Genomic DNA, 27,559 nt, shown 5'->3' with positions numbered 1-27,559 from the left:
AATACCGACAAGAAACAAAATAAGATAATAAAGACAACAGAGTCTCAAGAGTTTTAGATAATGAAATTCTTTATGTGGCAACATTCAAAACTGTCATCCAACAGTCACCACAAATGCTTTTCCAGTGCTTGCATTGAACATTACTGTACACTTAAATGATAATTTCCTTTGTTTTTTTATATAAATACCCATAGGGTAATAGGTCCTCAGTAGCTTTTGAGTGCATTATAATTATAAAACACACAACCCAAGGTTAATGCATCCTGTACTAATGATCTTACAAAACAGAATAAGAGTAGCATAGAAAGTAAAAGGATACAACCATGTTACATAGTTACAGAAAATACACAGCATATATATATATATATATATACATATATATGTATGTATATGTATATATACATATATACATACATATATACACAAAAAAATAAAACTTAAAACTTTTGTTTTTGCTCACATTTTTTATGAGATGAACTGAAAGATCTCAAACTTTTTCCACATACACAATATCACCATTTCTCTCAAATATTGTTCCCACAATAAATGTTCAGTTTTATCACACAGCACAATGCCACAGATGTCGCAAGATTTGAGGGAGCGTGCAATTGGCATGCTGACAGCAGCAATGTCAACCAGAGCTGTTGCTCGTGTATTGAATGCTCATTTCTCTACCATGAGCCGTCTCCAAAGGCGTTTCAGAGAATTTGGCAGCACATCCATCATCTCATGTTGCAGCAGGATAATGCACGGCCCCATGTTGCAAGGATCTGTACACAATTCTTGGAAGCTGAAAACGTTCCAGTTCTTGCATGGCCAGCATACTCACCGGACATGTCACACATTGAGCATGTTTGGGACGCTCTAGATCGGCGTATACGACACAGTGGCCTTTTATTGTGGGCAGTCTAAGGCACACCTGTGCACTAATCATGGTGTCTAATCAGCATCTTGATATGGCACACCTGTGAGGTGGGATGGATTATCTCAGCAAAGGAGAAGTGCTCGCTATCACAGATTTAGACAGATTTGTGAACAATATTTGAGAGAAATGGTGATATTGTGTATGTGGAAAAAGTTTTAGATTTTTGAGTTCATCTCATAAGACATGGGAGCAAAAACGAAAGTGTTGCATTTATATTTTTGTTGAGTGTATATATATATACAAACTTTGTGACACAAAAAAGCAGGAAAAAAAGCTTGCCATAGGGTATAATTTTGGAGCACGAGAACCTTCAAGGTCTCAGTTTCTGTGGCTCTTTCCACCATGCACACAGCTTTGCGCGCCGACCCTTCAGCTCCTATCTGGCAGAGGGGTACATTCCTGAAAACAAAAGCACAGCTTGGCGGAGGCATTGCATGATTTTGCAGTTTGTGATAATCGTGATTTCATAGAGGATTATCTCCAGCTGCACAAATCCTCCAAATGATTGACCAGTGTGTCCTCACACTGGTACTGCCCACTCTCTGTGTCTCCCTTTTTGTGATGCGTACTTAACAGGCCGTCCCTATTGATGGTGTCCTTTACACCTCAAAGTGTTTCAAAGGCTACTTGGCCCAGCCTGTGGTGGCCTCGCCGTTGATGTAGGCAAAACCAGGGAAATGCTGCGAGTGCTCGTAGTCGGAGTTCCTGCGAGGGACTAGGGGGGAGTACACGTCCCCTGACGCGGCGTAGCGCGACGAATGCATAGGCGGACTGGTGTAACAGCTGTTGACCGGGGACATATCCGGCCACCTGGGGGCGACGGGTGCAGGGTGCAGGCGGGGAGTGGTACTCATCAAACAGGAGGGCTCCATGCGGGACATCTGACCATTAAACTGGTACTGTAGGAATGAAGACAAGACGTGCTATGAGGACGGGAATTCATTATTTCATGGCAATAACGGGGAAGAATGAAACTAAGCTAACGCTTCTACTCCTGAACCGCTCCACACAAAAGGGTGAACATTTGTCAAAACATGCACCTCTACAATGTAACCTGTGCTACTATTTTTCACACAAAAAACACATTGTGGCGCTGTTATGAAAACTCAAAGTTGAACTAACTTGAAATTTCGCACACAGCTCAATGCACTCCACAAAACTATAACTTTAGGGTGTTTAACCAAATCACCGCAGAATTTGGTACACACCTTTAAGGGAGTGACAAACTGGTCTGTAAAATTTGAGCAAGATTGGTTAAAAACACGGCCGCCATCAAGCAAAACGACTTGGCAATAATTACCTATAAGTCATCGACCATGTAAGTAATGACTAGATCATTTAGATGATAAAGCATTTTAAAACCACCCATAGGGGGAGACAAATGTCATTTTCATCTACGTTATGTGGAAAAACACACAGGCTTGAGAATTATGCCAATTTTTATTTTCAATTAAAAAATGATTAAATGTCAATTTTAAACAACGCTAAAATTCCAGAATTTTTTTTTTTTTTTTGCGCGAGAAGCAAAAAGAGTCGATGACGCAACTCTCCCCTAATGGATTTCACTTCACAGCCATTTTAAGCCATAAAAACGGCCACAAGGTGGCAGAAGTGTATTGGATAAGAGCTTGTCAGGGACCATGTAGACGGAAAAATCACACATGACAGGAAGGAGGAGTGTAGCGTGCAGAGGGTTACGCACTGTAGGGAAATTTTAACGCATGTGCACACACGTGCGCACGCACACGCGCATGCGCACACGTGTGCACACACATAGCTCAGTTCCAAATGTGGAAAATTGTAAGCAGTTTATGGTTTTATATTTGTAAATAAATTGTTATTTTGATGTAAAACAACCCCTTTTTTGTGTTGTTTTTGTTGGTATAGTTGTTTAGATATTTGATATCTGTCGCAACAGCAAAAAAGATTTGTGTCAAAGTGAAAGTTATGCTTGAAATGTATCTCTTCACAAAAAGCAGTTTTTCTCCTTTTTCTAGTCGGGAACTGATATTTTTCTGAAACTTACCTATGTTTTACTGCTGATTACTAAAGAACAAAAGAAGGTAGAAACAAACTTATTTTCCTGATGAAAGACAAGAGTCTAACCTTTATTTTGGTTTGGTTTGGTTTATAGAACCATAGACCACAATATTCTGTGTGCCTTGAAAGATCAGTCAAAATCGTCTAAAATGTCCAGTACTGAAGGGGTAAAAATGACTGGAATTGAATGAGTTAATTATGCAACAATGAATCTTTGAACTAATCTCCCTATGATAGCTAATGCTGTGATCTCACTCACGTAGTACATCACAAAAAACATCTTTCTTCTCTTAAATGTGTGACGCTTTCATTTCATGCATTTTAAGGTAATATTTAAGTATGTTTTCACACGAGGAGAACAAATTTGTCACATTTTTACAAGGTAGCAGTTAGCATAGTTAGCATCAAAGCAAATTAGCCTCGCCTAGCTTAAAACAGAAAGGAATCATATTCAATGACTTTAAAAAACCCAAAACGTCCTGTGTTCTGTATAGACTCACACTAAATTAAATATGTTATTTGGATAGTAGCTTTCTTTCTGTTTAATACTTAATTAAGATAATTAATTAAAATATGTATACCCGAGTTCAGCACTAAGCTCTATTCTCTGGCTCTTTTATTGTCAATTTTGGGCAAAAGTTGGAAGATTGTATGAATGTAAAGGAAAATGTATATGAAATGACGCCATTTAGGAAAGCGGGTCTTTCTGTGTCGCTACAGTGACAGATGCATGGACTGTATCTGCATGCTGACAGCAATATTTTACACAGTAGACACGTCAAACCTCTCTCAGGCACAAAGCGGAGGCATTGTGCTCTATTTATGGCCAAAGCGCCTTAATAAAGAGGAAGTAAAGCGTCTTTCCCCTCTTCACATTAAATATAAACACCACAGTCAAGTCCATTATGACGAGTCACGGCATGGAAAAAGAGCATCAGCGAGAGGGCCAAAGGGCACCGTGGGCCTCCCAGCTGCGTCTTGTACAGCAGCAGAAAAGAGACCATTCAACAACAATATTTTAGCAGTAAAAGGATGAAGAGGGCATTGAGGGTTGCTTCCGCTGTGCGGAGAAGCAGGATTATGGTAACGTTCTAACGTCCAACTTCATTCAGGTTGATTGTTGTGCACAATTTCGGAAAAATACAGTTAAAGTCACAGCAAAACATGCTAAGCTCAGACATTTGATTAGAGAAGGACGCCAGGAAAACATGATGATAACCATAGGGCAGAAAATGGAACTTAATGAAAGGGAAGTGTGTTATGTCCCGGCTGCTCAGCACAATATGGCTAAAAGTGACAAATATCGTGACTAAAAAAAAGAAAGGAATGCACACGGAAAAGTCTGCTTTGTTTCTTGTTCGTGTGAAGAGACTTGCCTCCCAGGCACACACAGTAATTTAATATCATTTTTGACTTCTGTATGACACAAAATGTTGACTTCCATCTCCTTTTACGCACTCTTGTTTTTTATATTAGCTTTATTCAGGATTTGAGTTTCATTTAGTCTTCTAATTTTAAAAATTATTTTATATTTATTTATAATTGAGAGTGAATTTAATCAAATCTTTTTACACCTGCACGACAGACAAGAATGTTTAAAAAAACGCAAAAGACGCGCAAAGTTGTCTCGCCGTCAGAAATCCCCCTTTTCTCGTCCTTGAGCAAGTTCTTTTTAAACTTGCATGACAATTAAGTGTCAAAAAGTGGAAGCAGTTTTAAAGTCGTTACATTTAAAAAATAAGTAACAAACACATCTTTAGAAATATCGAAAAAGTAGTTGGTTAATTTAGTGAAACATACTTAACATTGAATTTATTTTCTAAAAATTCCAAGAAATTATAAGGTGAGTGTTTTTTTGTTTTTTTTAGCTTAGTTGTCTCTTGAGTCTAATCTAGCAGTTAGCTTATTTTCACTCTTTGTATGGCAGTTAAAAATGTTAAAATGTTACTTACAAAACTGCTTTTTCAGTTGCTGCATGCATGTATGAGTACTTTGTGGTTTATGAGCTGATTGGACTTAATGATGATCTAATAGGTAATATTAGTGTGTGACACAGACCTGTGCAGATGAGCGGTGGTAGGCGGAGTAGTGTAGTGGTGCTGGGATGGTGGTCTCGTGGGCAAGGCCCGGGTACTGGCTCTGTATGGCATGAGGATGCTGGTTGGCATAGCTGCCATAGTTGTAGCTCCCAGTGTATCTAAAACACACACGTACATTTGAAACTGGCTCCCAATATGTCATAAAAATGTGCAGGTAGAGATTGAGAGTAGAGATTTAATTACCCGTGCTCCTCTCTGTGGGAGTAGACAGGCATCCGATGGCCGGAGGGCGGCGGCGGCGGCGTGCCCGCTGAGTTGCTCCTCATGCAGGACAGCTGCTGGCCGGCGTCGGGAGCGGAGCCTCCAGCTGTTGTCACTGTGTATGTAAGGGACCACGTATATGACTGAACGGCGCCTGCCAGACACATACACGACAGCACGGTAACCAAATGTCACGCCGGCCCCCAAAACCTCCCTACGAGGGCGTGACTGAGCAACTGAGCAACCTCTCACCTGTGGTGGAGGGATACTCCGGCGACGTGTCAGCTGTGGGGGAGGCTGACGACACGGCGGTCGAGTGGACGGACCTGGCAGGCGAGTAGGACCCCGGGGACGGCGAGGAGGTGGCGGTTATTTCTGTGAGAGTGAACTCCTCGTCTCGCTCTGTGGGGGGTGACAAGATTATTACGCCTACTGCTTGGATGCTCATTTAAAAGGTTTTTCCACAAAAATATCCATCAAAAGTCAACCAAAAGTTGGAGTAATATAGTATATTGGAATATAATTACAGACATTACAGTGATATTTTTTTGAGAAAACAATTGTAAAATTCTCATTCGGGTTGCAGGGGTATACTGGAGCCTATCCCAGCTGACTTTGGGCGAGAGGCGGGGAACACCCTGGACTGGTTGCCAGCCAATCGCAGGGCACATATAGACAAACAACCATTCCCACTCACATTCATACCTATGGACAATTTAGAGTCTCCAATTAACCTAACATGCATGTTTTCGGGATGTGGGAGGAAACCGGAGTACCCGGAGAAGACTTAAATTTATGCTTCACTGATAAGGTTTTTTCGCCAAGCGTTGAGATATCGTAATTTGTTCGGCGGTCCTCGAACGCATCATAGTTGTGTGCTGTCTCTGGCTACACCGTGACTCATACCTCTGCTCATCTTGCAGTATCACTAGTTAATGGTGAGTACCTATACGCTTTTTACTTTGAATGAGTTTAGGCATATTTGGGCTTAAACCTGGATTGTGCCTATAGCATTTAGCTTGTTAGCATCCGTCGCTGGTAAACAATGGCAATGGCAATCTAACCTAGAAACTACAAGTCATCTTTATTGCAAAAATGTTGATTCATTTACAGTATGTATGACTTTCTCACAAATTTTTGCAGTTCGCTGGTAGGAAGGGAACGTAACTCCTACGAAAAGCCGAGATCTACTGTACTACATACAAATACTACTAAAATACATAAATACTCCAATTACAAAAATGGCCATTTTTTTCCACCCCAAAAAGTAGTAAAATTACGAGAAATAAGTTGCAACATTGTGATTAAAGTATTTTTCTCTTTGATTTAAAAAACTTGTTAGATTAAGAACAAAACAGAATACCATCGCGGGAAAAACATGCAATATTATAAGAATATTTTTTTAGAAAAAATATGTTAAATTAAAATTAAAAAGTAATAATATTCTGAGACTATAGTAATATTTTTCCAGGAAAAAAGTGGTTCAAGTTAAAAGTTTTTTGTTTCTTTTTTTTTTATAGAAAAAAAACATCGTCCCTTGTTTATCATGGTTAATTGGTTCCACCGCGATAAGTGAATTTCCGCAAGGTAGGATTCAATATTAACAAAATGAATATTTTCATAATTCTAGCATTGAAAACCCATTTATGACTTTCTAAACATAATTTTTACAATTATTAGAGCCCTGCAGACATGAAATGACATCCTATAGTCACTTTTACAGTCCTCAAATATAATGCGCAGGCTACGGGATCCCTGCAGGGACACGAGACGGCCCCCACTTTACACAAAGCAAGCTACCGAGCTAACTAGTTACCGGTAGCCTCCAATTTATTTAGTCTAAACTTAAGAAATTTAACTTAACTTTCTCACAGGCAGACCCCAGTCAGTCAGAGTCCACAACCGCACATCCAGCTCAAGAATTGTGAGCACTGGGACCCCACAGGGGTGTGTGCTGAGTCCACTCCTCTACACGCTCTTCACCTACGATTGCGTGGCCTCCCAGAACAACACCAGCATCATTAAATTTGCGGATGACACTACAGTCATCGGACTGATCACTGGTGGTGTTGAAACATCATACAGAAGAGAGGTGGCGGACCTCATAGCTTGGTGTCGTGATAACAATCTCCTTCTCAATACAGATAAGACTAAAGAGATGATCATCGACCCAAGAACAAGGGAAAAGGAGCCACATAGACCGCTGTTTATTGATGAGACTGAGGTGGAGAGGGTGAAAACCTTCAAGTTCCTTGGCACACACATCAGCGAGGACCTCACCTGGTCTCACAACACCCAACAAATTATGAAGAAGTCCCAAAGGAGACTGTACTTCCTGAGAAGACTGAGGAAATTTGGCATGTCCACCACAATCCTGAGTTGCTTCTACAGATGCACTATCGAAAGTGTCCTTACCGCCTCCATCACTGTTTGGTACGGTAACTGTACAACACGTGATAGGAAGGCACTCCAGCGGGTGATCAAGACCTCACAGACCATTGTTGGGGCAGCCCTCCCCTCACTGCAAGACATTTATAAAACTAGAGTCCTACGAAGAACACACAACCTCATCAAGGACAGCACACATCCACAACACTCATTATTCACACTCCTACCGTCAGGCAGACGCTACAGGAGTTTGAAGTCCAGGACCACAAGGCTGGCAAACAGCTTTTACCCACAGGCCATCAGGCTCCTCAACGAAGCACTCGCACACGCCGCACGCACACACTCATAGCACTTTATTTATTTATTTATATTATTTGCTTGTATTAATGTCTCTTCTGTTGTTGTTGCTTAATTTATTGGTATATATGTTTATGTGTTTATGTTTCTTATGTTCTTATTCTTTCATTTGTTTTATTTCTTTTCTTGGGAGAATGAACAGAATAAGATTTTCATTGCATGGTATAACTGCTGTTTTACTATGCACATGACAATAAAACTCTCTTGTATCTTGTATCTTGTATCTTGTAAGAAAGGGTTTCAGACAGAGTGGGGAAGAAGGACAAAGTAAGCAGCCAAAAACATAACACTTCCACACAGAATGGGAGGATAACTTTTTTCACTCTATCATGTCAGACATCCATGGCTGACTCCATGCAATGTGAAAGTAATGTAATATAATGTCATGTCTCATCAACATTACTGCTGACTAGGAACCAGAATACTACATACAGTATAACTACTTGTCTTTAAATATTATTTCACAAATAATAGTCCATAGTCAACCACAAAATAGCGGCCATTTATTAATTCATTTTCGAAACCTCGATAGAGTGAGGAGTGAGAGAGCGACGTTCGAACCGCAATATAGTGAGGGACGACAGTATTATTATAATATTGTACGATTTTTAGATTAAAAAATGTGTAAAATTACAACAAAAAAGTAATATTACGAGATTAAAGTCTTTTTTTTTTTAGAAAAAAATGCAGTATGTCACACATGTTTTTTTTATTGTTAAATTATGATGAAAAAACGTCTAATATTACATTAAAGTAACATTTTTCAAAGAAAAAATGCTGTAAAATTATGAAATTGCAAGAAAAAAATGTAATATTGCAAGAATAAAATTATATTTTTTGCTAAAAATGTGTACAATTAAGATTAAAGACAAACATTTTTCAGGGAAAATATGTAAAAAATATCTAACAATATTACACAATTTAAGTCATATTAGGTTTTTTGGTCTGTTTTAATTTCGGAAGAAAAGGTTATGAGGAAAAAAACTACATTTCCCTGATGAACATAAATGCAACAGTTTTTTTCAGTTTTTTGGAGTTCTTTTGCGACCAAGCAGCAGAAAAAGGGTCATCACAGATGTGCCAAATCAAATCATCACCTACTGTATCAACCCACGAGATATATGGATTGCTATGATGTGGATTGCAGTGATGTACAAACCGGTGCTGCCTTCGCCCTTCATGGCTCTCATGAGGTCGTTGGCCCTCTCCTGGCAGTGCAGCGACTCCAGCAGGTAGAGGACGTAGTCATCAAACATAAGATGAATCAGGTGGAAGGAGCCTGAAGGGACAACAAGCGTGCGTTATCGTTATTATCATCACCATGGCGATGACATCACATCCTCCCTACTCTAAATGGAATGTACTCCTGATTTTTCCAGTGCCAGAAATAGGTCTGTTGACCTCTGGGTGCGGGTCAAACAGAATTGCGGGTCACAATTGTGTCATTGTGGCTGCATGATAAACACTTGCAGCTATTCAGCGGAGAGCTGTCATAAAATGGAAAAGACGGACAAACATGTTGGGGGGTGGGGGGTGGGTCTTTTGTTAATTAGCTGTTTGTGCACATAAAGCTGCTTTATCGGAACACAGCGACCAGCTGTGTCTTTGATATTCAAACACGGAGCCAAAAGGATAACGAGAGGTCTTTTTCCCCTTTTTGCTTTTATAGCGCCTCTATTAACACGGTCATGCCCACTTCACCTGCACACCTGCTTCCATCACATGACTTTCTAATAACATGTTTAATTGACTTGACTTTCGACACTTTCTATAAGACACCCAAGCGTGGGAATTCTTGCCCATTTGTAAAAGGTCAGAAGTCGAGGATAGCTTGTGCACTATGTGAGCCAATGTAACAAACTCTCCTTCTGATTTGCACCGCAGGATATAAATGTGAATGACAAACACTCAAGCTCTGTTGCAGTTCATTCCAAAGGTGTTTGATGGGGTTCTTCCACAGCAGACTCATCCAAACATGCCTTCATGGACATTTTTGCATTGGGACACAAGAAAAGGGCCTTCTCCAAACTCTTTTCATAGAGCTGGATGCATAGCATTATCCAAAAAATGTCTCGGTAAGACAGGTAAGTAGAAATAAGAGTTAAGAAACAGGGGGTCTCATCCAACGCTTGATAAGACAATTAATTAAGAGTCCATACACTTGTGTATAAGATAGATTTGTCTCAAGAAAAATATTTAAATATGATGTTTTTTTTCAGACGCCTCGACCTTCAGCAGAATTGTTTTATTGTTATTTTAAAATGATTACTATTATTATTTTTAGATACCATTCATCTGTCCTAGAAAAATGTTGTTAAATTATAAGGGAGAAAAAAAATACCATTGCCAAAAAAGTGACAATATGAGAATTAAGTTGTGTGTTTTATTAAAAAAAGAAAACACAAAGAAAAAAGAGAAGGAAAAAAGGTGGCAATATTATGAGAATTAAATTAAGAATTAAGAAACATAAAGTAGCCATATTACACAAAAACCTTTTTTTTCATGAAAAAGGTTGTAAAATTAAGAGAAAAATATCATGACAAATTTCAATATTATGAGATTAGAGTAATATTATTCAATAATAATAATACCGTAATAATACATCACTTTATTTTTTTACTTTATTTGTCTTGCTGTCATTCATCGGTTTGAACAAGGTCACATGTCAACACAAACACAGAATTTCAGTCAGCTGGGAGGGAGTGGATAACCTAATTAGTGGTCACGTTAGTTGAGCTATTAGTGAGACGGGGTATCTCTCAGCTGAATCATTGTGCCGCTGTGTAGAGCCCGTGCAGCGAGGGTCACCATGGCAACCCTTAACTACACTTCAAACCTCCCACCTGATTTGACGGGGTTTTGTTTTTTTTCAACGTGTTACGGCTCTATAGGTGTAGCATGCAGCATCAGCTCACCAAAGCTGGGGGCGCTGTGGAGCGTCATATCCCGGATGACTCTGGTCCCGAAGCAGGACCACATGAGGAGGAACTGTTGGGCCACCTTCTTCAGGCAGCCGGGCCTCTTTCCTGACACCTAGAAGGAGAAGAAGATTTCCATGAGAAAAGAGGGTGGGAGGGCTCAGGATGCCAGCATTAACCCCTCGGCCTGTGTTTGGGGCTTAACCTTCTGGGACCAGAAAACATGTCAACAAGTCAACTATTTAATTTGCCCCCGGGGACACGCCTTCCTATTGACCCATTGTCTGGCCCGTCCAAGACGTTGCCGGGGCAACCACATTTTACAAGGCCCATATCGGGCACATAATGGGCGCAAATGGGAAGCTTGTAGACATCATTAACTGGGAGGATTGCTGCATGAGTGAGAGAGCAGCTAGCTCTGAGCCGCAGGTGTCTTTTTATGAGGTTGCTTCTGTTTCGCAAACACTTCCTAAATGATTTGACATATTTGCACCAACGCAACATCTTTTTTGCATGCAACTTGCATGTTCTCCCTGGGCTTGTGTAGGTTCTGTCCCTACTCCAGCTCTACTCCCACAGTCCCAAAACATGCATGTTAGTTTAAATGTGGACCTAAAAGGCTCGTTTCCACCAAGAACTCGAGTAGCGATTAGATAGAATTTTATTAATCCACTGGGCATGCGCCCTGAGGGAAATTAAGGTGCCAGTAGCAGCAACACCATATCTAGTATACAGCTGTCCCTTGTTACATCGTGGTTCGAACATTGCTCGATCACTCGATCGCAGTTTTTCAAAAAAATTATTAATTAATAAAGGATCGCTGTTTTGTGGTTGACTTTGGCGTATTATTAGTCACAAAATAGACAAGTCATATATAGCATTCTGGTCACGTAACTTGCACCGCATAGTCAGCCATGTATGCAGAGTCTGACATGACATAGAAAAAAGTTCTCCTCTCATTCCGTGTGGAAGTGGTACGTGTTTGGCTTCTTACTTTGTCCTTCTTCCCCACTCAGTTTCAAACCCTTTCTTAAGTTTAGAATAAATAAATTGGAGTTTAGTTAGTTAGCTTGGTAGGTTGCTATGCTTAAAGCTACAGAGATCCCTGTAGCCTGCGCGTAAACAAATCTGGCAATAGTAGTATGTACAGTACGTGTATGCCTGATGCATGTCAGCCTGGCTGCCCTGTATATCAATCAAGTGACAAACATCACAGTGAGGATGGATGATGATGAAGTCAATCTTGATTGACGCGATTGACCCACATTATGGTCGATATGACTCATACTAATACGAGTATAAAGGTGACTATATGGGTGATATTTTATGTCTACATGATTCTAACAATGTTAAAACCATTTTCAGAAGATCATAAACAATTTTTCTTTTCTCTAACTATAAAAATATTCCATTTATTAAGATTGAATCCTACTATGCAGAAATTCACTTAAGGCGGTCAGGTCTGGAACCAATTTACAGCGATAAATGAGAGATGACTGCAAAAGACTTTGGCAATAGCAGTACAGCACACAGAATAAACAGGTGAAAAAAGGTATGTGTAATAATCTAAGAGTCACATTTTTGCACATTGCCCCTGTGCCCCTGCCCATCTTCCATCTTTCTTCCATGTTGTCACTCCTTATCCTATTTTTTAAGGTATGGTAATTAAGGTAAAATTAGGAGGAAAAACATAACATGACAAGAAAAAATGTTGGAAACATTTTTTTTAATATATTTTGAGATTAAAGCCATATTTTTTTTTACGCAGAAATGTTTTAAATTACAAATAAAATAATAAATAAATAAATAATTTTCAAAAATTGCAATGTAAAATTATGACAGAAAAAATAACTTTACAAGAAAAAAGGAACATTTTGGAAAATTAAGAGCAAAAAAATGTTTAATATCCTTTTTTTTTTTTACAATGTTTTTTTTTTCCACAAAACATAGATTTTTTTAAATGTAAAAATCTCATTTTTTGCACCCATTTAGCATTTTCAGACTCCAAAATGCCGCTGTCAACAAATGACCAAAACAACACCATTCTTTGTGTTTATAAAAATGAGGTGTTTAAACGGCTCCTATATTGTCCCCTGGTGTGAATACAGTGGAGCTTGCTTAAGTTGACGTCCCTCAGATTGGCTGACTCACATCAACATAAACGATTGTCAATGTAACTAAAAGTAGCCATTGCTTGCACATATGGACTTGTCATTTTTGCCAGAGACCTAAGAAGAATGGGCCATAATAAAGGAGTTTTGAACTTAGGACAGTTTGTTGACATGGTTTTCCTCTATTTGTGCAAAATTTCAATCTATCGCTAGTCTACTGTAGTCTAGTCTACTGTAGTCTACTGTCAAGGCAGAAAGGACCTTTGGTCCTGTGCTAAAGCTTTGAAGGTAAGTGGCAATTCCTTTTTCGATTTTGACATACCCACAAAACCGCTGTGGCAAAAACAAATGCGCTATAACGATGAAGTGAAAAATACTGCAAAATCTGTCAACATAAACTGTGATTTTTCATGGAAATGACCCCTTTGGATCCGAAATTCTAAGCGTGTGGCTGTCTCCTTGTTATGCAGACTAATTTGATCCGAGAGGAGACTGACGGCAGCGAGAAAATGCAGCCAAGTGGAGACTGTGGAGTAAATACTGCGGAGTAGGTACCATGCATTGGAAAAGGAGCATAAGTCACCCTGAAAATGTGATGTTCTGTCTGACCTTGACGACACAGCGGTCCACCATGGAGTCCAACCACTCGATGTATGACTCAATGGGCGACTGCTCCTCCAAGAGGCGATCAAACTCCTGGTACACTGAGACAGAAGAGGCACAGTTAGAGGTTTAACTTACTCAATTATTAAAAAAACACCAACACCACCACCAAGTGATCTTACGGTGGATGATGAGCTGCCGGTGCTCCTCCTGCGAGTCCTCCATGGTGTAAAGCGTCTGCTTGGTGATGCTGTTCAGGTCCACGTTCCTCCAGTCCTCCAACATTTGAAAGGTAATGTCGGCACTGTTTATCACTGTCCGCGACGCCTGAGAACATGGACATTATCACCACAAGGACGTGCACGTAGGCCTTATCTGTAGGCCGCGTTTGCTCATAAGGATTTTATTAAAAAGCTCTCAGGCCCCGCACCTGACACAGATGGTTTAACGATGTCTGCCGCTTTAGAATCTGCGAGAATCTCCTGGACACTACAAAAAAAATACACAAATACAAAAATGGTTCATCATATATCTCAAAAATAGACTATTATTTTTTAAAGATGTGATCTAAAATGATGACATACACTCAAATTTGATGTTCCTCAAGTTCTCAGGCAGGTCGTGCAGGGCGATTTTGAGCCACTCTTCTAATTGTTTGGCAAATTTTCGGATAACCTGCGTCAAACTGTGTCAATGAAGGAAACAATTATGATCACAAACACCTTATTTTAAACAGTTACATATTATTATTATTATTTTCATTTCTATAATTGCTATTATATATCATCATTCCAGCAGATAACCTGCGTCAAACTGTGTCAATGAGGGAAAGACCACAAACAATTTTTTAAAACATTTTAAAAAAAGTAAGTTAAATATTATTATTCAAATTGTATTTGATTCAGTTTATATTATATGTCACATATAATTTCTGCATAAAACTGGTCTTTTATAATATATTATATTGATGAAAAAAAACAATAAAACATTAGTTATTTTGCATTATTATATAAAAATCATGAATAATAATTGGGATTATTAAAACAATATATTAAAACCAAATTACAATTTTCAAAGGATCACACTAGAATATTGTTTTGATAAAAGTACATTTTCACACCAAAAAAGGGAATGAATCTTTCTTTTTTTATTTTAATCTTTCAAATTCATACCATTTGTGTTCATTGTAAAGCATTTACGTCCACATTTTGGACAACAATTTTAATCCCAAAAAATATATATTTTTTTATTATTTAAAAGGTATACAAAAGATCACACGGAAAAATAAGAAAATATTGGAAAAAAATATCAGATAAATGAATAATAATAAATAACTCACAAAATGTGGATGTACATGCTTTACGTTGGACACGGCGAGAAAATCTCAATCATGAAATGCAACATCATTGTCTGCTTCCTATCTACATTTTTTAACCTCATTTTGGCACCATTTTGAGCCAAACTCCAGAAAATTCCACAAAATCAATACTTAGAGTTGTCATAAGGTCCATAAAAATCAGTTTTCTCAGGAACAACTGCACAATCGAATGAGTTGTATTTTTAAAAAAATCTGTTTTTATTACTATTGAGAGCTGTTCCTAATATTTTGGTTTTGGCCTTATTTCGCCGCATTTGAGGATCAAAATATTCAATACCGCACTGCAGCTCTACAGCACTGCAATGATTACACAGATGTACCCACTGGGTTTGGACGGACGTGGACTGCTGACATCAGCCTCATCAGGTGCTCACCTATCAGGCAGCGCTTGGAGGACGGTGGGCATGAGCACCCCGGAGATGGCCTTGTAGAGAATGGAGTCACACACGCCGACGATGTTGACCACGGTGGGGGAGCTGAGGACGGGGAGCATGTGGGGCGGCATGCCTTGCCAAAAGTGCAGCAGGAAGCTTTGGACCTGCGCACGCACGCACGCACGCAAGCACACACACACACACACACACACACACACACTGAGTTATAGAAGGGATGCCTGATGACACGTTAGGTTTCGTAGGTTAAAAACAAAGCCTCGCCTCGTCAAAGTTGGCTCGGATGACCGTGTCCAGTATCCTCTGACAGTGTGTTCTGTACATCATGATGAAGGTTGACACCTGTGGGTGACAACGCAGTATTGATTGGACTGCATCACCCCCCGCACCCCCAAAGGAAATGTGCTAGCAAAACAAGAATATAAATCCAGCACCAAGCATGGGAACCATTGAATTCATGTTCCTGCAGCAAAGTCATATAAAGCAAGCTTTAGAGATCAGAAACACAAAACATTTAAAATCACGGCCCCCCCCGTGTAAAAAGGCGGACAGCTAGTAGATGGCCTTTGTCCACGGCCAGATCTTATTATCTCCCCCAAAAGATTAAGAGTTAGTGAGGAGCCAGCGTATAAATCTTCAAGGTCTTTACTCTTAAGGTCCAGGACTGGATAAAAGACCGGAGTAAGGGGGTGGGGGGGGCACAGGGATGTGACATGGCAGCAGTGAAGTGGGGGTGGGGTGGGGGTTGTACATGTAGAACTAAGGATGGACATTTAAAAGTGTCGTTTACCCTCTCTTCTGGCAAGCTAGCAGGCAAATTTAGGTCTTTGACATTTGGGAACTCTGGCAGCAGCGTTCCCAGCTTGGAGCGCGGTGAATACGCCACTGTCTGCTTGGTGACCTCCTTCTTGCCCGCCTCGTTTACCCATGCCGCGCCCTTCTTGGAGTACATCACGTCGTAGTACTGAGATGACTCCTTCACCGCAATGCCATAGTAGTGATATCTGCAACCAGACATTCATGGCGCATATTTCAATGTCAGCATGATGTGTGTGGCCGTATTAGTGGCCACACTGTCAGGCTATCCAGTACTTCCTTTAAATTTGAATTACTTTAAATATGCACCATTTTGCACTTTTGTAGCCAATTTATGACCTTATTTCCGTCTCATTGCATTTTATATTGATTTGGTACTATCAGGTTTTATAAGATGCTAAGATGTGTTTTTTTTTTAAATAGCAATAGAGCCACAAAGATAATAATGCTCAGTTTTGACTGATACTGCCAAAGGGGGATACATTTATTATCACAGTTGTGATATTTGGGAATTTCATTTGCAATGGTGTTTAAATCATTCTAAAATATTAATAAAATGAATGTAAAAATAGACACAGAAAATATTTAAATATTATGTACATCACTGGTTGATGTTTAAATTATTTTAAACTGCTAATCAAATATATATATAATATATAAATAATATGTGCATCAATTGTTTCTGTTTTAATTACTGTATTCTAAAAGATTAAACATGTAATGTAAACAATATATAAATATGTGCAGCATTTGTTTCAGTTTTCATTATTATAAAATATTAATAAAATGTATGTAAAAATATATAAAATATCTAAACAATATGTAGATCAATGGTTTCTATTTTAATGTTTGTAAATAATAATACAACATATACAAAAAACGCTATAAAATATATAAATATGTGCATCATTGGTTTCTGTTATATTTAAAAATATTAATAAAAGTATCTAAAAATATATATGAAACATAGAAATAATACATGTATCATTGGTTTCGGTTTTCATTATTCTAAACTATTAATAAAATGTATGGAAAACTATATAAAATATATAAATAATATGTGCATCATATGCCAGTTCTGTTTTGTTTGAAAGGTATATTATTGTTCCACACATGAATATGTTGTGTTTTGACCTTCAACTCACTTGGACTGGCCTCTAGTTCCAAGTCGTCTGGTGGTTAACGCTGGAAATTGTTGCCTTATAATCTGGAGGGTAAAAAAAAATCAAACATTAAAAAAGATACCGAATGTGAATGTTGTTGTTGAGTAATGGTTTCTTGAGTTACGTACATTTGTTAGCTTTACATTTCCAAACAAATCTCTCCCCTCAGATCTCCCCCACATCTTCTTCTCTCTCCTCATCCTTTTTTTTTGTCTCCCGGGTCGAGTTCCTGGTGCAGGAACTTTAGCAAACAGTGTCGCTCTCTATTGTGTGCCATGAAAATAGAGGCCAAGCTGTGAAGTTTCTGTCAGGCCCCCGCATGATAAATGAGCAGACAGGGAGGCAGTGCGGGCCCGCTCTCCTTTTTTTGTCCTGAATCAATGAAGCCTTCCTAAAGGACACCCCACACCGCTCCAGCCACTGATCTAACATTCCGCAACATCTCACCCTTCCAAATTTTCTTTAATTACACATTAATCCCGGCCCCTTCTCTTTTTCAATATCTTCCGACAGGAGCCGCTGAGGAGGGGGAAAGAGGGGAGGGTGTGTTTTTTGGGCTGGGACAGCCGGGGGTAGGCAGGCTGAGGAGCTTTCTCAGGGTTGTGGGAACTCAGCAAAGTCCGTCTCTTGTTGGCTGGATTGGATTCCGTGCTCATGGCTTCACACTGAGGTGGAGCTAAAGCCGCAAAAGGGAATCATTACTGTCGCTATTTAACGCAAAAACTAATAAAGCGTGAAGCTTTACGCCTTGTTGGCCATGGGCCAAGGAAAAACACATTTTAGTTTCGTGCAGATCTGAATAAAAGGTGTGGATGCAGGACGTTAACACTGCAAGAATGTTCATTCTACTGAGTGAAATTTTAGTTTAGAGCAACCATCACCAAATGGCGGACCTCGGTCCAGATACGGACCGAGTGATATGGCCCTTTTAGGGACCCGTGGACAATTAAAGTGAAAGGGCAATATAATAATAACATATAATCATGCTCGCGGATCGATCGCAGCGGCAGTTTGCGGGCGTAATTACTTCAGTTATAACCGTTACGTGACAGCAAATGTGGTGACGTCACTCAAAATGAGCCCATAAAATAGTTTGTTTGCTTGCCGAAAAGTGAGAGAACCATGGCTTGCTCAAAAGTAAGAAAAGTTGCTCGAGAAAAGCCAACATTTAAAAGTGAATGGAAGGCCCGATATGCTGTATGATCATTTTTCCTGAATCCAGTACCAAACCGTTATGTCTCATATGCTCTGAAACTGTAGCGCTGGCCAAAAATGCGAATGTGACGCAACATTGTCTGACAAAACACACATCATTCCAGGGGAAGTGTTCACCCAAGTCGGATGTGAGAGCGTGGAAAATAACGTAGCTTAGAGCCCAGTATGAAAAATCTACCAGAGAGCCAGAAGACATTAATTTATAGCACAGCGATGTGCAAATGAGTGTTCGCTAATGATTGTATGGATATTGGAGCAAAATAAAAAATCTTGCATTGACGGGAGAGTTGTGATGGAGTGCTTCTGCTGCAGATATCTTCCTCAAAGGGAAACAAAAAGAGGAATTGTGTGACCAATCCAGGCAAATCACAATGTCAGCTACAAGAATAACAAGAAAATGTGAAACTTTAAGAGGATGTACTGTTGCAGCTTTTCTGTTAAAGAGACACTTGTTAATTTGTCTTTAATGTTATTTTTCAGAGAAACCGGTGGAGTTTTATTTAACTTAAAAATAAGCCTCTTGTGTTCATTTTATTGACTGTACAGTCAAAACTTTTATTCTTTGATTATTTATTTATTACTTTTATTATTTATATGACATTTGGTCCCGTTTTCTTTTAAATGCAGTTGAGGTGCCAAGATAATTGTGTTGTATTGAAACAACAGGGTGATGTGCATGGTTTTATTAATATTTCATATTCATATGAGCTGGTCTGTTTGATGCAACTTAAGCAGAATGAAGTTCGAAATTTCGCTGTGAAAAATATTGCATAAATGGACCTTATTCAATTTTAATTGAAGACCCCTGGTTTAGAGTCACGCAAAAACAACTCCACCAAGGGTGGGCCAAGGAGGAAGCCATTATAGTTTGGCAAAGATGTGGGTAAAGATGACCAAAGGGTAGGCGTTCGGCCTGTTCGTTGTTTTAACTGGCCTGCGGCACTTTGTAGAAATAAAATTAAAGCGCAAATACAGAAAAAATGGGTAAAATAGAGCAAAAAGGCAAAATGTAAAGCGGAAAATGTTGATATTAGTAACTAACAACACCACATAACTTTTTTTTAATAGCCATTTTAAAAAATAAATAAAAAAATATATACATGACCTGACATACAGTATAAGTAAAATATTTGAATGACAGTTTGTAACATTAACTAGAGTCACTACTTTCATCAGACATGCATCTGGACACACGCAGGAAGTGCTTTTCTGTCAGTGTGTACATGATTAGGGACATAGAAACAGGAATTCGGAACAGTGATTCTGCACAAAAATAATAATGCAAGTAATTTGCCTTATTAATAATTGATTTTGTTCAATCAAGGAAATGTAATTAAATCCTCATCCTTAGTGATGATCCAGCTGATTTGGTCTTAGCAGAGGTCTGCTCTCTACTCAGTGCTAGTCTAGTTTGTGTGGCTCTACACTAATCACACATCAGCAAACGTTTTCTTCAAAACAATTGGAGATCCAAGTTTTTTCGCTGGACAGTGACTTTTAGTTTGTTTTTTCAGCAGGATTACGGAAAAAAGACAAACGATAACCATGAAACTTGGCGGTCAGACAAGGAAAACCATGATATTTTGGTGAATATCTGGATAAAGGTGCAGATGCATGATTATTCCACCCTCCCCCTGCTACTGTTGTTAATATTGGTGCTGTCCAATGAAAAGCATGTATCTCAAAATGTTTGTTTTGTATTTTCATTCAGATTGTGAATAGAAGTCCCTGTTTTTTTTCTGATTTGAATAAAACTTTAAAAAAATGTGGAGATACATGCTTTTCAGTGAACAGCAATGTTTTCTAGAGGCCTAGGAGGAAGCTATTACACTTAAGTGAGAATGTGGATAAAGTTGCACATACAGGATACATAATGGATGTATCCTGTGTCTGGATGTGTGTGTCTGTAGGGTGCACAATTTGGTACGGATCCATCTTTCCATTTGTCTGCTCTCTACCAAGTCCTATTCTATTTTTTTCCACGGCATTTAAAGACTTTAATTGATGCTTAGGTGTCAGTGTGTGACAGTACCTTCCCAAAGCTGGCTGCATTGACAGGCTGCGTGTCGTGCTTCTCACTGAAGTCCAGGTAGTGCATGTAGAGGGCGCTTCTAGGGATGCACACACCTTCTGCTATCTCATAGTTCTCCTCCAGCCTATACAAGACAGTGACGTTAATCCAAATAATGGACATGGATCAAAATTGGACACTAAACTAAGTTTTTGGAGGCTGAAATTGAGCAAAGTATCTGATGATGGCCAATAAATAATCATACGTTATTATTTATATAAGTAGTAGTTAAGACATCATTTCCTGATCAGAGTGGTACGTCCCATTAGCACTTTAAAACATCTACTGCATGTAAACATTGCTTAGTCTATAAAGTCTGCACCATACTGGTTGGAATAAATAAAAAATGGTGCCATTTTTACACGATTATGGCAAAAATAAAGAGGATGCATTCATAGATACATTTTCCACATCAGAAAAATATTCTTTTATATTTTCTTAGCATTGTTCATGAATATGTTCTGTAAATGTATTGTGGTTTACTTGTGAAAGTATTGTTTTAAAAAAGTTGTTTCTAGACTTTAAATACTGAAACTTTTTATCCAAAATATAACCTTTTTTTTGGTGATAGTTTTCCAGATTTCAACGTGATGTCACATTCACTCCGCTAACATTAAATTGTCTGCCCCTAAATGTGCCACGCAAAACGTAAATGTTAAGCACTTGACTGCGCGGGAATTATAAGTTTAAAGTATGGGTGCACGATAATTATTGGACCGATATGAGGAATTATGACATCATGCCGCTAAATTTGATTAACATTAAAACATAGCTCTGACTGCTAATTTAAAAAAAGCTCCACTGAGGCGAGATGACAATATCTCGTGTGTTCGTGGGTTCTCTTCCAAAAATATGCATGCAAGGCTAATTAGAGACTGTAAATTGTACATAAGTGTGAATGTGAGTGGGTGAATGGTTATTTGTCTATACAGTATATGCCCTGTGATTGGCTGGCGACCAGTCTAGGGTGTACCCTGCCCCTCGCCTGAAGACAGCTGGGATTGGCTCCAGCACACCAGCGACCCCAGTGAGGCCAAGCGGTACAGAAAATGGATGGATGGAGGTGAGATTACGGTACCCGTACTGTGCTGTAGGTGGGTTATTGTGAGCAAATCAAGTGCTCCTTTTCGGTGACGTCCTGCAAACAGTAATGGTGTCGTAACCTCCCCTGTGCTCACTTGTCAACAAACATGGCGTCGATCGTGTGGGACTTTTCACTGTTTCTGAGGAAGACTTTTCGCCAAATGCTCTCCAAACATTCCGCGATGAGGGGAAAAAAAAACCCCATTGAGCTTCAACACATGAAACCTTATCAGCCACCAGTATCTCTACAACGCCCGGGGCTTGTTCCTATCGCCGCTGCAATTGAAAAGTGCAAAAAAGTTTGCCAAAGACGACCCGAGGTCTAAAGCGATCTGTGATTTCATCATGGAAATGATGGCACTGGACGACCAGCAATTCACTATCGTAGAGGATACCGGCTTTTGTTGGCTAGTAAACCCCTTGGAACCATGATTTGTGTTTCTGAACCACTGCTATTTTTTATGTTTGTTCATAGTAGTGAAGTCATTATACTTAGAAAAGACAAATCTACAGATATAGTTTGTCAAATCCAACTTTGTTTGGGTCGCTCTTATCTCCAGCTGTACACAAACTACAGTTACATCAAAATTTTAAAATCAATATATATACAAATTTATCAGTATCGGTCTTGAGAAGCAAGAGGTTAAGGTATCGGTTTGAAAAAAACCCCAATGTAAATCCCTAGTTAAAAACCATTAAAATGATTAAAGATGTCCGATAATATCGTCATACTCTATTTGCATAAAAATTTGATATAGGATCATATCGATATAGAGTTTACTGCCGATTATGATATCAGTGCGTGAGTGAGACCTCTCCAAACTAAACCGTGTCCACAGAGCAACAAGTTACCTTTTGAAAACCAAAATAAGAGCACAAAACAGGAAACAATGTTAAAACTACGGAAAACAAAAGCTAAAGTCCAACCTGTCATGCGGAACATGACAAAGCGCTGGTTATGACATTTCCTTCAGTACTTCTAGCCTGATATCACACATCAGGAAGAATCACTCAGAGTCACACTGAGTGGCACTTTTTCTATAACTTGGATTACATATTGCAGTATTTGTCTCAAATTGCACAAAAGTGTTATTTTTCAATATAGTACAATATTTACAATATTGGACATTGGAAAGAAAGTCAATATCGAGCATATTAAAAAAATAATTGTAATAATTTAGAAGAGCAGAACTGATGAACAAATACATTGTTGTTGTGTAACATGCTGCATTTGTTCAGGTCAGCAAAACCTGCAAAGAAACCTACTAATGTAAAACTAAAGCCAACTTTTTGGCATCTAATTTGAGTGAAAATTAAGTGGGAAATACTTGCATTAATTACCACTCTCAGACATGACAGTGTTTGTGAGTGAGTGTCTGCAAACAAAGAATCTGGACTCCTTCCAAAATCCCCCCTATGGTGAGCCAAAATGAAGCCAAGCCTTCAGCATTGCTTATGATAATGATGACAGTAGTCAACCTTTTATTCATCCTATCAAGAAATGACATTATGAACATTTTTTTGTACAACGTTCGCAGACAAAAACGTACCATTCAAGCGTCGCTGGTGTAGAATGCGGCTTAGAGGCTCTGTTGTTTTCTTTTTCTTCATCTGAAACAATTGTAGTCATCAATGAAATGTTGATTGAACGTAATAACGGTTCCATTTACAGCTTAAGTCAATGTATTATGGAAAAATAAGATGCCTAAGTGTACAAATACATTTTTTGAGTGTTGCTTACGCTCATCGGTGGACATGTTACCCAGAGACATATGGCTGGAGTAACGTTTGCTCTCGCTCTCGTTGAGGCATCGCTCAATCCAGCTCTCTGCGCAAAGAAAGACAACAAAAATCACCTTAAAGAAAAAAATATATATTGAATTTGTTGTTTGGACAGAAATACATGGGATGCTAATTAGCTTTGAGCATCAGCATCACTTTTCTTCACTAGTTTTGCTCGTGTGCATGGACGCCCACGTTGCAAAAAAGTGTCAGGGCCACTGGATTGTGTGGGCAGTGGTGCGGCCACGGCTCTATTTGAGTTTTTTTTTTTAGCCGCACGGCAGGAATCCGGCCAGTATTGTCCCCCCCAAAAAGCTTCACAACACACGCACCCTCCCCCGGGATAGACGACGACGAGGGTGCACCCCGGCTTAAAAGAGCATGTGCACATTTAGTAGTGAGGCGGCCATTGTGCCCATTTTAATTTCGACCCCCCAAAAGTGCTGCCGTGTAAAGTATTAAACCAACTGGAGACTTCTTGTTGATGTGCAACGAGCATTTTAATGAGACGCAAATGTTGCAAAAGTCCCCTTTCTCTAATGTTGATGGGATGTGACAAGCAAAGCAGCTATTGGCAGAGTGGAGGTAGGGAGGAGGGGGCACTTGGAGGGTCAGTTTTCGAGGCGGGGTGAGGAAATGTACACCTCGATAAACGGCACGTGCACCAGTGGCCCAGCAGGAGGCAATTATTATTTGTATTATTATTGTTATGACCCATGACTATAGTTAGGGACACAACATTGCACCCAATCCAATACAAGAGCTGAATCAAAACACCTGTTATAAGTACAAAATGCATGAATGCAGACGACCACAATGTACCCCCCCCCAGGCATTTTGCAATTGTTCATGATGCTTTGTAAGTGCATGTACCACACATGTATGCTCTAAGTACACTGGCACAATTTACCACCATCCAATACAAGAGTTGTATGGAAAATGTTGTCTTTTTAATATCAAAAATGTTCTGTTTTGATTGACACTTGTCACAGAGGTATTAATTTAACAATGTTAATTGTTGAGGTGCACGCAAGTATTCGGCATTTCTAGGCAGCCAAAATATAAAAAAAATTATGATGTCATGCAACACTACAACACTGCAAACTACAAGAGCAATAATAAGCGTTATTGTCTTTATAACGGTGTAGTTTCTGATAGAAGTCTTGTATTGGATTTTACTGGTGTGCCTTTCCCATGCTAATGTGCTAGTTGCCGTTTTACTGCTACACAACCCCTGTTCACTAGCAAACAAAACACATATACAATACTATATACATATACACCATAAGTGCACAATGTGATACAATGCAACACAAGGGCTGCATTGGAAATACCTTTTTAAAAATAATAATGCTCTATTTTTGATTGACACTTGTCACAGAGGTATTCATTTAACAGTATGTTCATTTTTTAGGTGTGGACAAGTGTTTGCCATTTCTAGATAGCCAAAATATTGGAGACAGCTCTCAGTGTGATGCAGGGAAGTGGTACACCACTGCAAACTACAACCACAATAACAAGCACTATCACCTTTATAAAGGCAGTTTTTGATAGAAGTTTTGTATTGGATCTTATTAGCGCGCAAGAGCCCGTCCACATGCTAATATGCTAATTGCAGTTTTCCGCCCACACAACCCGTGGTTTTCCATTGAAGCGTTCACCAACAAATAAGCAGCTGTATGAGACAGCGACATCGTATCTAATCATTATTTCCATTGAGCTTTAATAAATGAATTTAAAGTCTAGAGGCTAAACAACATCAAAAAAAGAAGCCTCTGAAGTGAAGCCAATTCTCCACAGAGGCTCTCAGGCTTCATTTACCGCGGGGGAGGAAGATAAGTACGGGACGGAAATAATTGGATTAAAGTTGATCAACAAGTGGCACGGATGTTCGCACATTTATGAACACACACTGTGAACTAAGTGACCCCCACACTGCACGCACCTGCACGCTGATTGCATGTGAATGGATGGCCACTATACTTCTACACATACACTAAGAAGCACTGAAGAAAAAATATCACTGAGAAATTGTTTTCTCCTCATTGTAAACTTTATGAAGTGATAATAAATAAAGAACTAGAACTAGAACCTCCAGGCTTAACGAGAGCAAAACTGCCTGGTCTACACATAATTAGACTGGACTTTTGTCACATTCTACTTGCTACTTTTTTTAGATTCGGATTTTTTTTTATATTTTTCCCCCTTGTTTTAAACTTTCCCAATAACAAATTTAACAGCAACTTAAAAACAAAGTCATTATTATTTTTTCATAAAAAGTCACTCATAAATTGAGACTTTTGGAGGGGATTTCCCCCAATTTAACAATATAAAAAAACTTACAAAAATAATAATTCAGCTGAAAATAAAAATAATAATAATAATTGAAAAAAACCCCTACTCTTTTCAAAAAAGAACAACTAACTGTATCTAATAGATAACTACTTAAAGCAAAAATTATTTTTTAACTTAAAATATTACTGACAAATGTAATTTTTTTCCCCCAAATTTAAAACAGAATTTTTTTTTAGCAGAACACACACATAAAAAAACCCCAAACCACTACATTAATTGAACTAAAAGACAGGTCCTGAAATAGTAGAAAGCAGGATATTCATGAGTATTTTTTTTTCAGAACTTTAAACTCAATGCTAAAGTTTTAAATTATGAACATAGAGTAGCAATATACACCTGCACCCTACTCTGTAAACAAAATATAAACAAATAACTACACATTAGCTAAAATGACAGCAACTTCAAGAAAAAAAAAAAACTTTTACATTTATAAAAGGTACTAAAAACATCGGTGATAAATTTAGATGTATAATGTTGAGCACTTTTTACACCCCCATAGATATTTATTACATAGATATTTTTGTATTTTTTTCCCGAATTCTAAACTTTCCTGAGAATTAAGTAGCTGAAAACAACAGCACTTTCCCTCTTTTAAACAAAGTAAAAATACATACCTCGATGCCACTAACAGTTAGATGTAGCTAACAGTTAGTTACTAAAAAATATATATATTAAAAAAATTACTAAAAAGTCAGTGATAAATTCAATTTTTTTTAAAGCATTTTCCCCATTTTTAACAACCCCCAAAAATAAGAATGTAGCTGAAAACAGCAGTACCACATTCTTTAAGAGCATACAAAAGTCAAACTACGTAAGCTAAGCATAGCTACTTCAAGAAAAAAAAAAAAAACATATAAAAAATATTTTAAAATCATCTGAAACAAGACTTTTTTTTTGGGGGGGGGGGGGGGGGATTTTTTTTTTAGGCTGTTCAACTTTCCGGAAAAATACGAATTTGGCTAAAAAGACTGGCCACAGAACCCTACTCTGCAAACTGAAAAATGAAAAGGCCAACACCCTTGCTTTGAGTGACTTGTTTGAGTGGTGCCAAGTGCCTCCTGCTCATCCTTTGGGAATGCTGTATCCCTCCAACTTCCCAACTCCACAAGAGGACCGAGGCCCAGCATTCCAGGCAGGACTGACCTGTTGAATCCATGTCCGGCTCCTCCAGCAGCCCGCAGTGCATCCTCTTCCCATCAACCACGCCGGCCGGCTCCTTCCAAGAAAATGGCTCTAAGTTCCCCTCCTCCTCCTCCTCCTCCTCCACCTTCTTCACCACCTCTTTGGCGGTGTTCGTATCCTCGTCTCTCTCGCCGTCTCCGCGACCACTGGCCGTCAAACGGGAGATGCTGAGGGTGTGAGTGGAGGAGAGAGAGGGTGTGTGTGTGTGTGTGTGGGTGGGAGTAAAAGAGAATGGTGGGATTGGTGGTGCGGTGGGCGTGGGGGGGCTAGAGAGTCCTCCAGAAATCCAGTGGGGGCAAAGCCAGAGCCGTCAAAATGTTTGCTGATGTTTCATGGGAAAGGGGGCTGATTTTATAGGAGCCCTGATGGGGACATGTCATTGATAGGCTTGGAAGGCTGATGAATGGCCCCAAGTCAGATGGGGATGTGGCAAGGCTCACTGGAAGTCTTTTGTGGGCCTCTTTTAAATAAGAAAAGCTC

At 39.1% G+C, this 27,559-nt stretch overlaps 1 protein-coding gene across 2 annotated transcripts; it reads right to left on the bottom strand.

Annotated features, from left to right (window-relative positions):
• Window positions 1–82: 82 nt before the first annotated feature.
• Window positions 83–27,438, bottom strand: rfx4 (regulatory factor X, 4). 2 transcript variants are annotated; one of them, XM_054777278.1, is made up of 18 exons: window positions 27,041–27,438; window positions 23,502–23,588; window positions 23,311–23,371; window positions 20,639–20,762; window positions 17,374–17,435; window positions 16,203–16,416; window positions 15,677–15,754; window positions 15,395–15,558; window positions 14,227–14,327; window positions 14,073–14,131; window positions 13,825–13,969; window positions 13,649–13,743; window positions 10,926–11,043; window positions 9,170–9,289; window positions 5,518–5,667; window positions 5,248–5,419; window positions 5,024–5,162; window positions 83–1,824 (listed from the first exon to the last, which is right to left on the bottom strand). In XM_054777278.1, exons 1-18 carry the CDS (start codon window positions 27,081–27,083, stop codon window positions 1,549–1,551), a joined length of 2,208 nt encoding a protein of 735 aa, XP_054633253.1. In that variant the 5' UTR covers window positions 27,084–27,438; the 3' UTR covers window positions 83–1,548. The 2 variants fall into 2 exon arrangements, with proteins under 2 accessions (XP_054633253.1, XP_054633254.1); XM_054777279.1 differs by having other exon boundaries at window positions 5,248–5,380; window positions 27,041–27,245.
• Between the last annotated feature and the right edge of the window lie 121 nt (window positions 27,439–27,559).

The sequence above is a fragment of the Dunckerocampus dactyliophorus genome, chromosome 5, assembly GCF_027744805.1.
Source record: "Dunckerocampus dactyliophorus isolate RoL2022-P2 chromosome 5, RoL_Ddac_1.1, whole genome shotgun sequence".
NCBI lineage: Eukaryota > Metazoa > Chordata > Actinopteri > Syngnathiformes > Syngnathidae > Dunckerocampus > Dunckerocampus dactyliophorus.
This window is presented reverse-complemented; position numbering and strand designations above follow the sequence as displayed.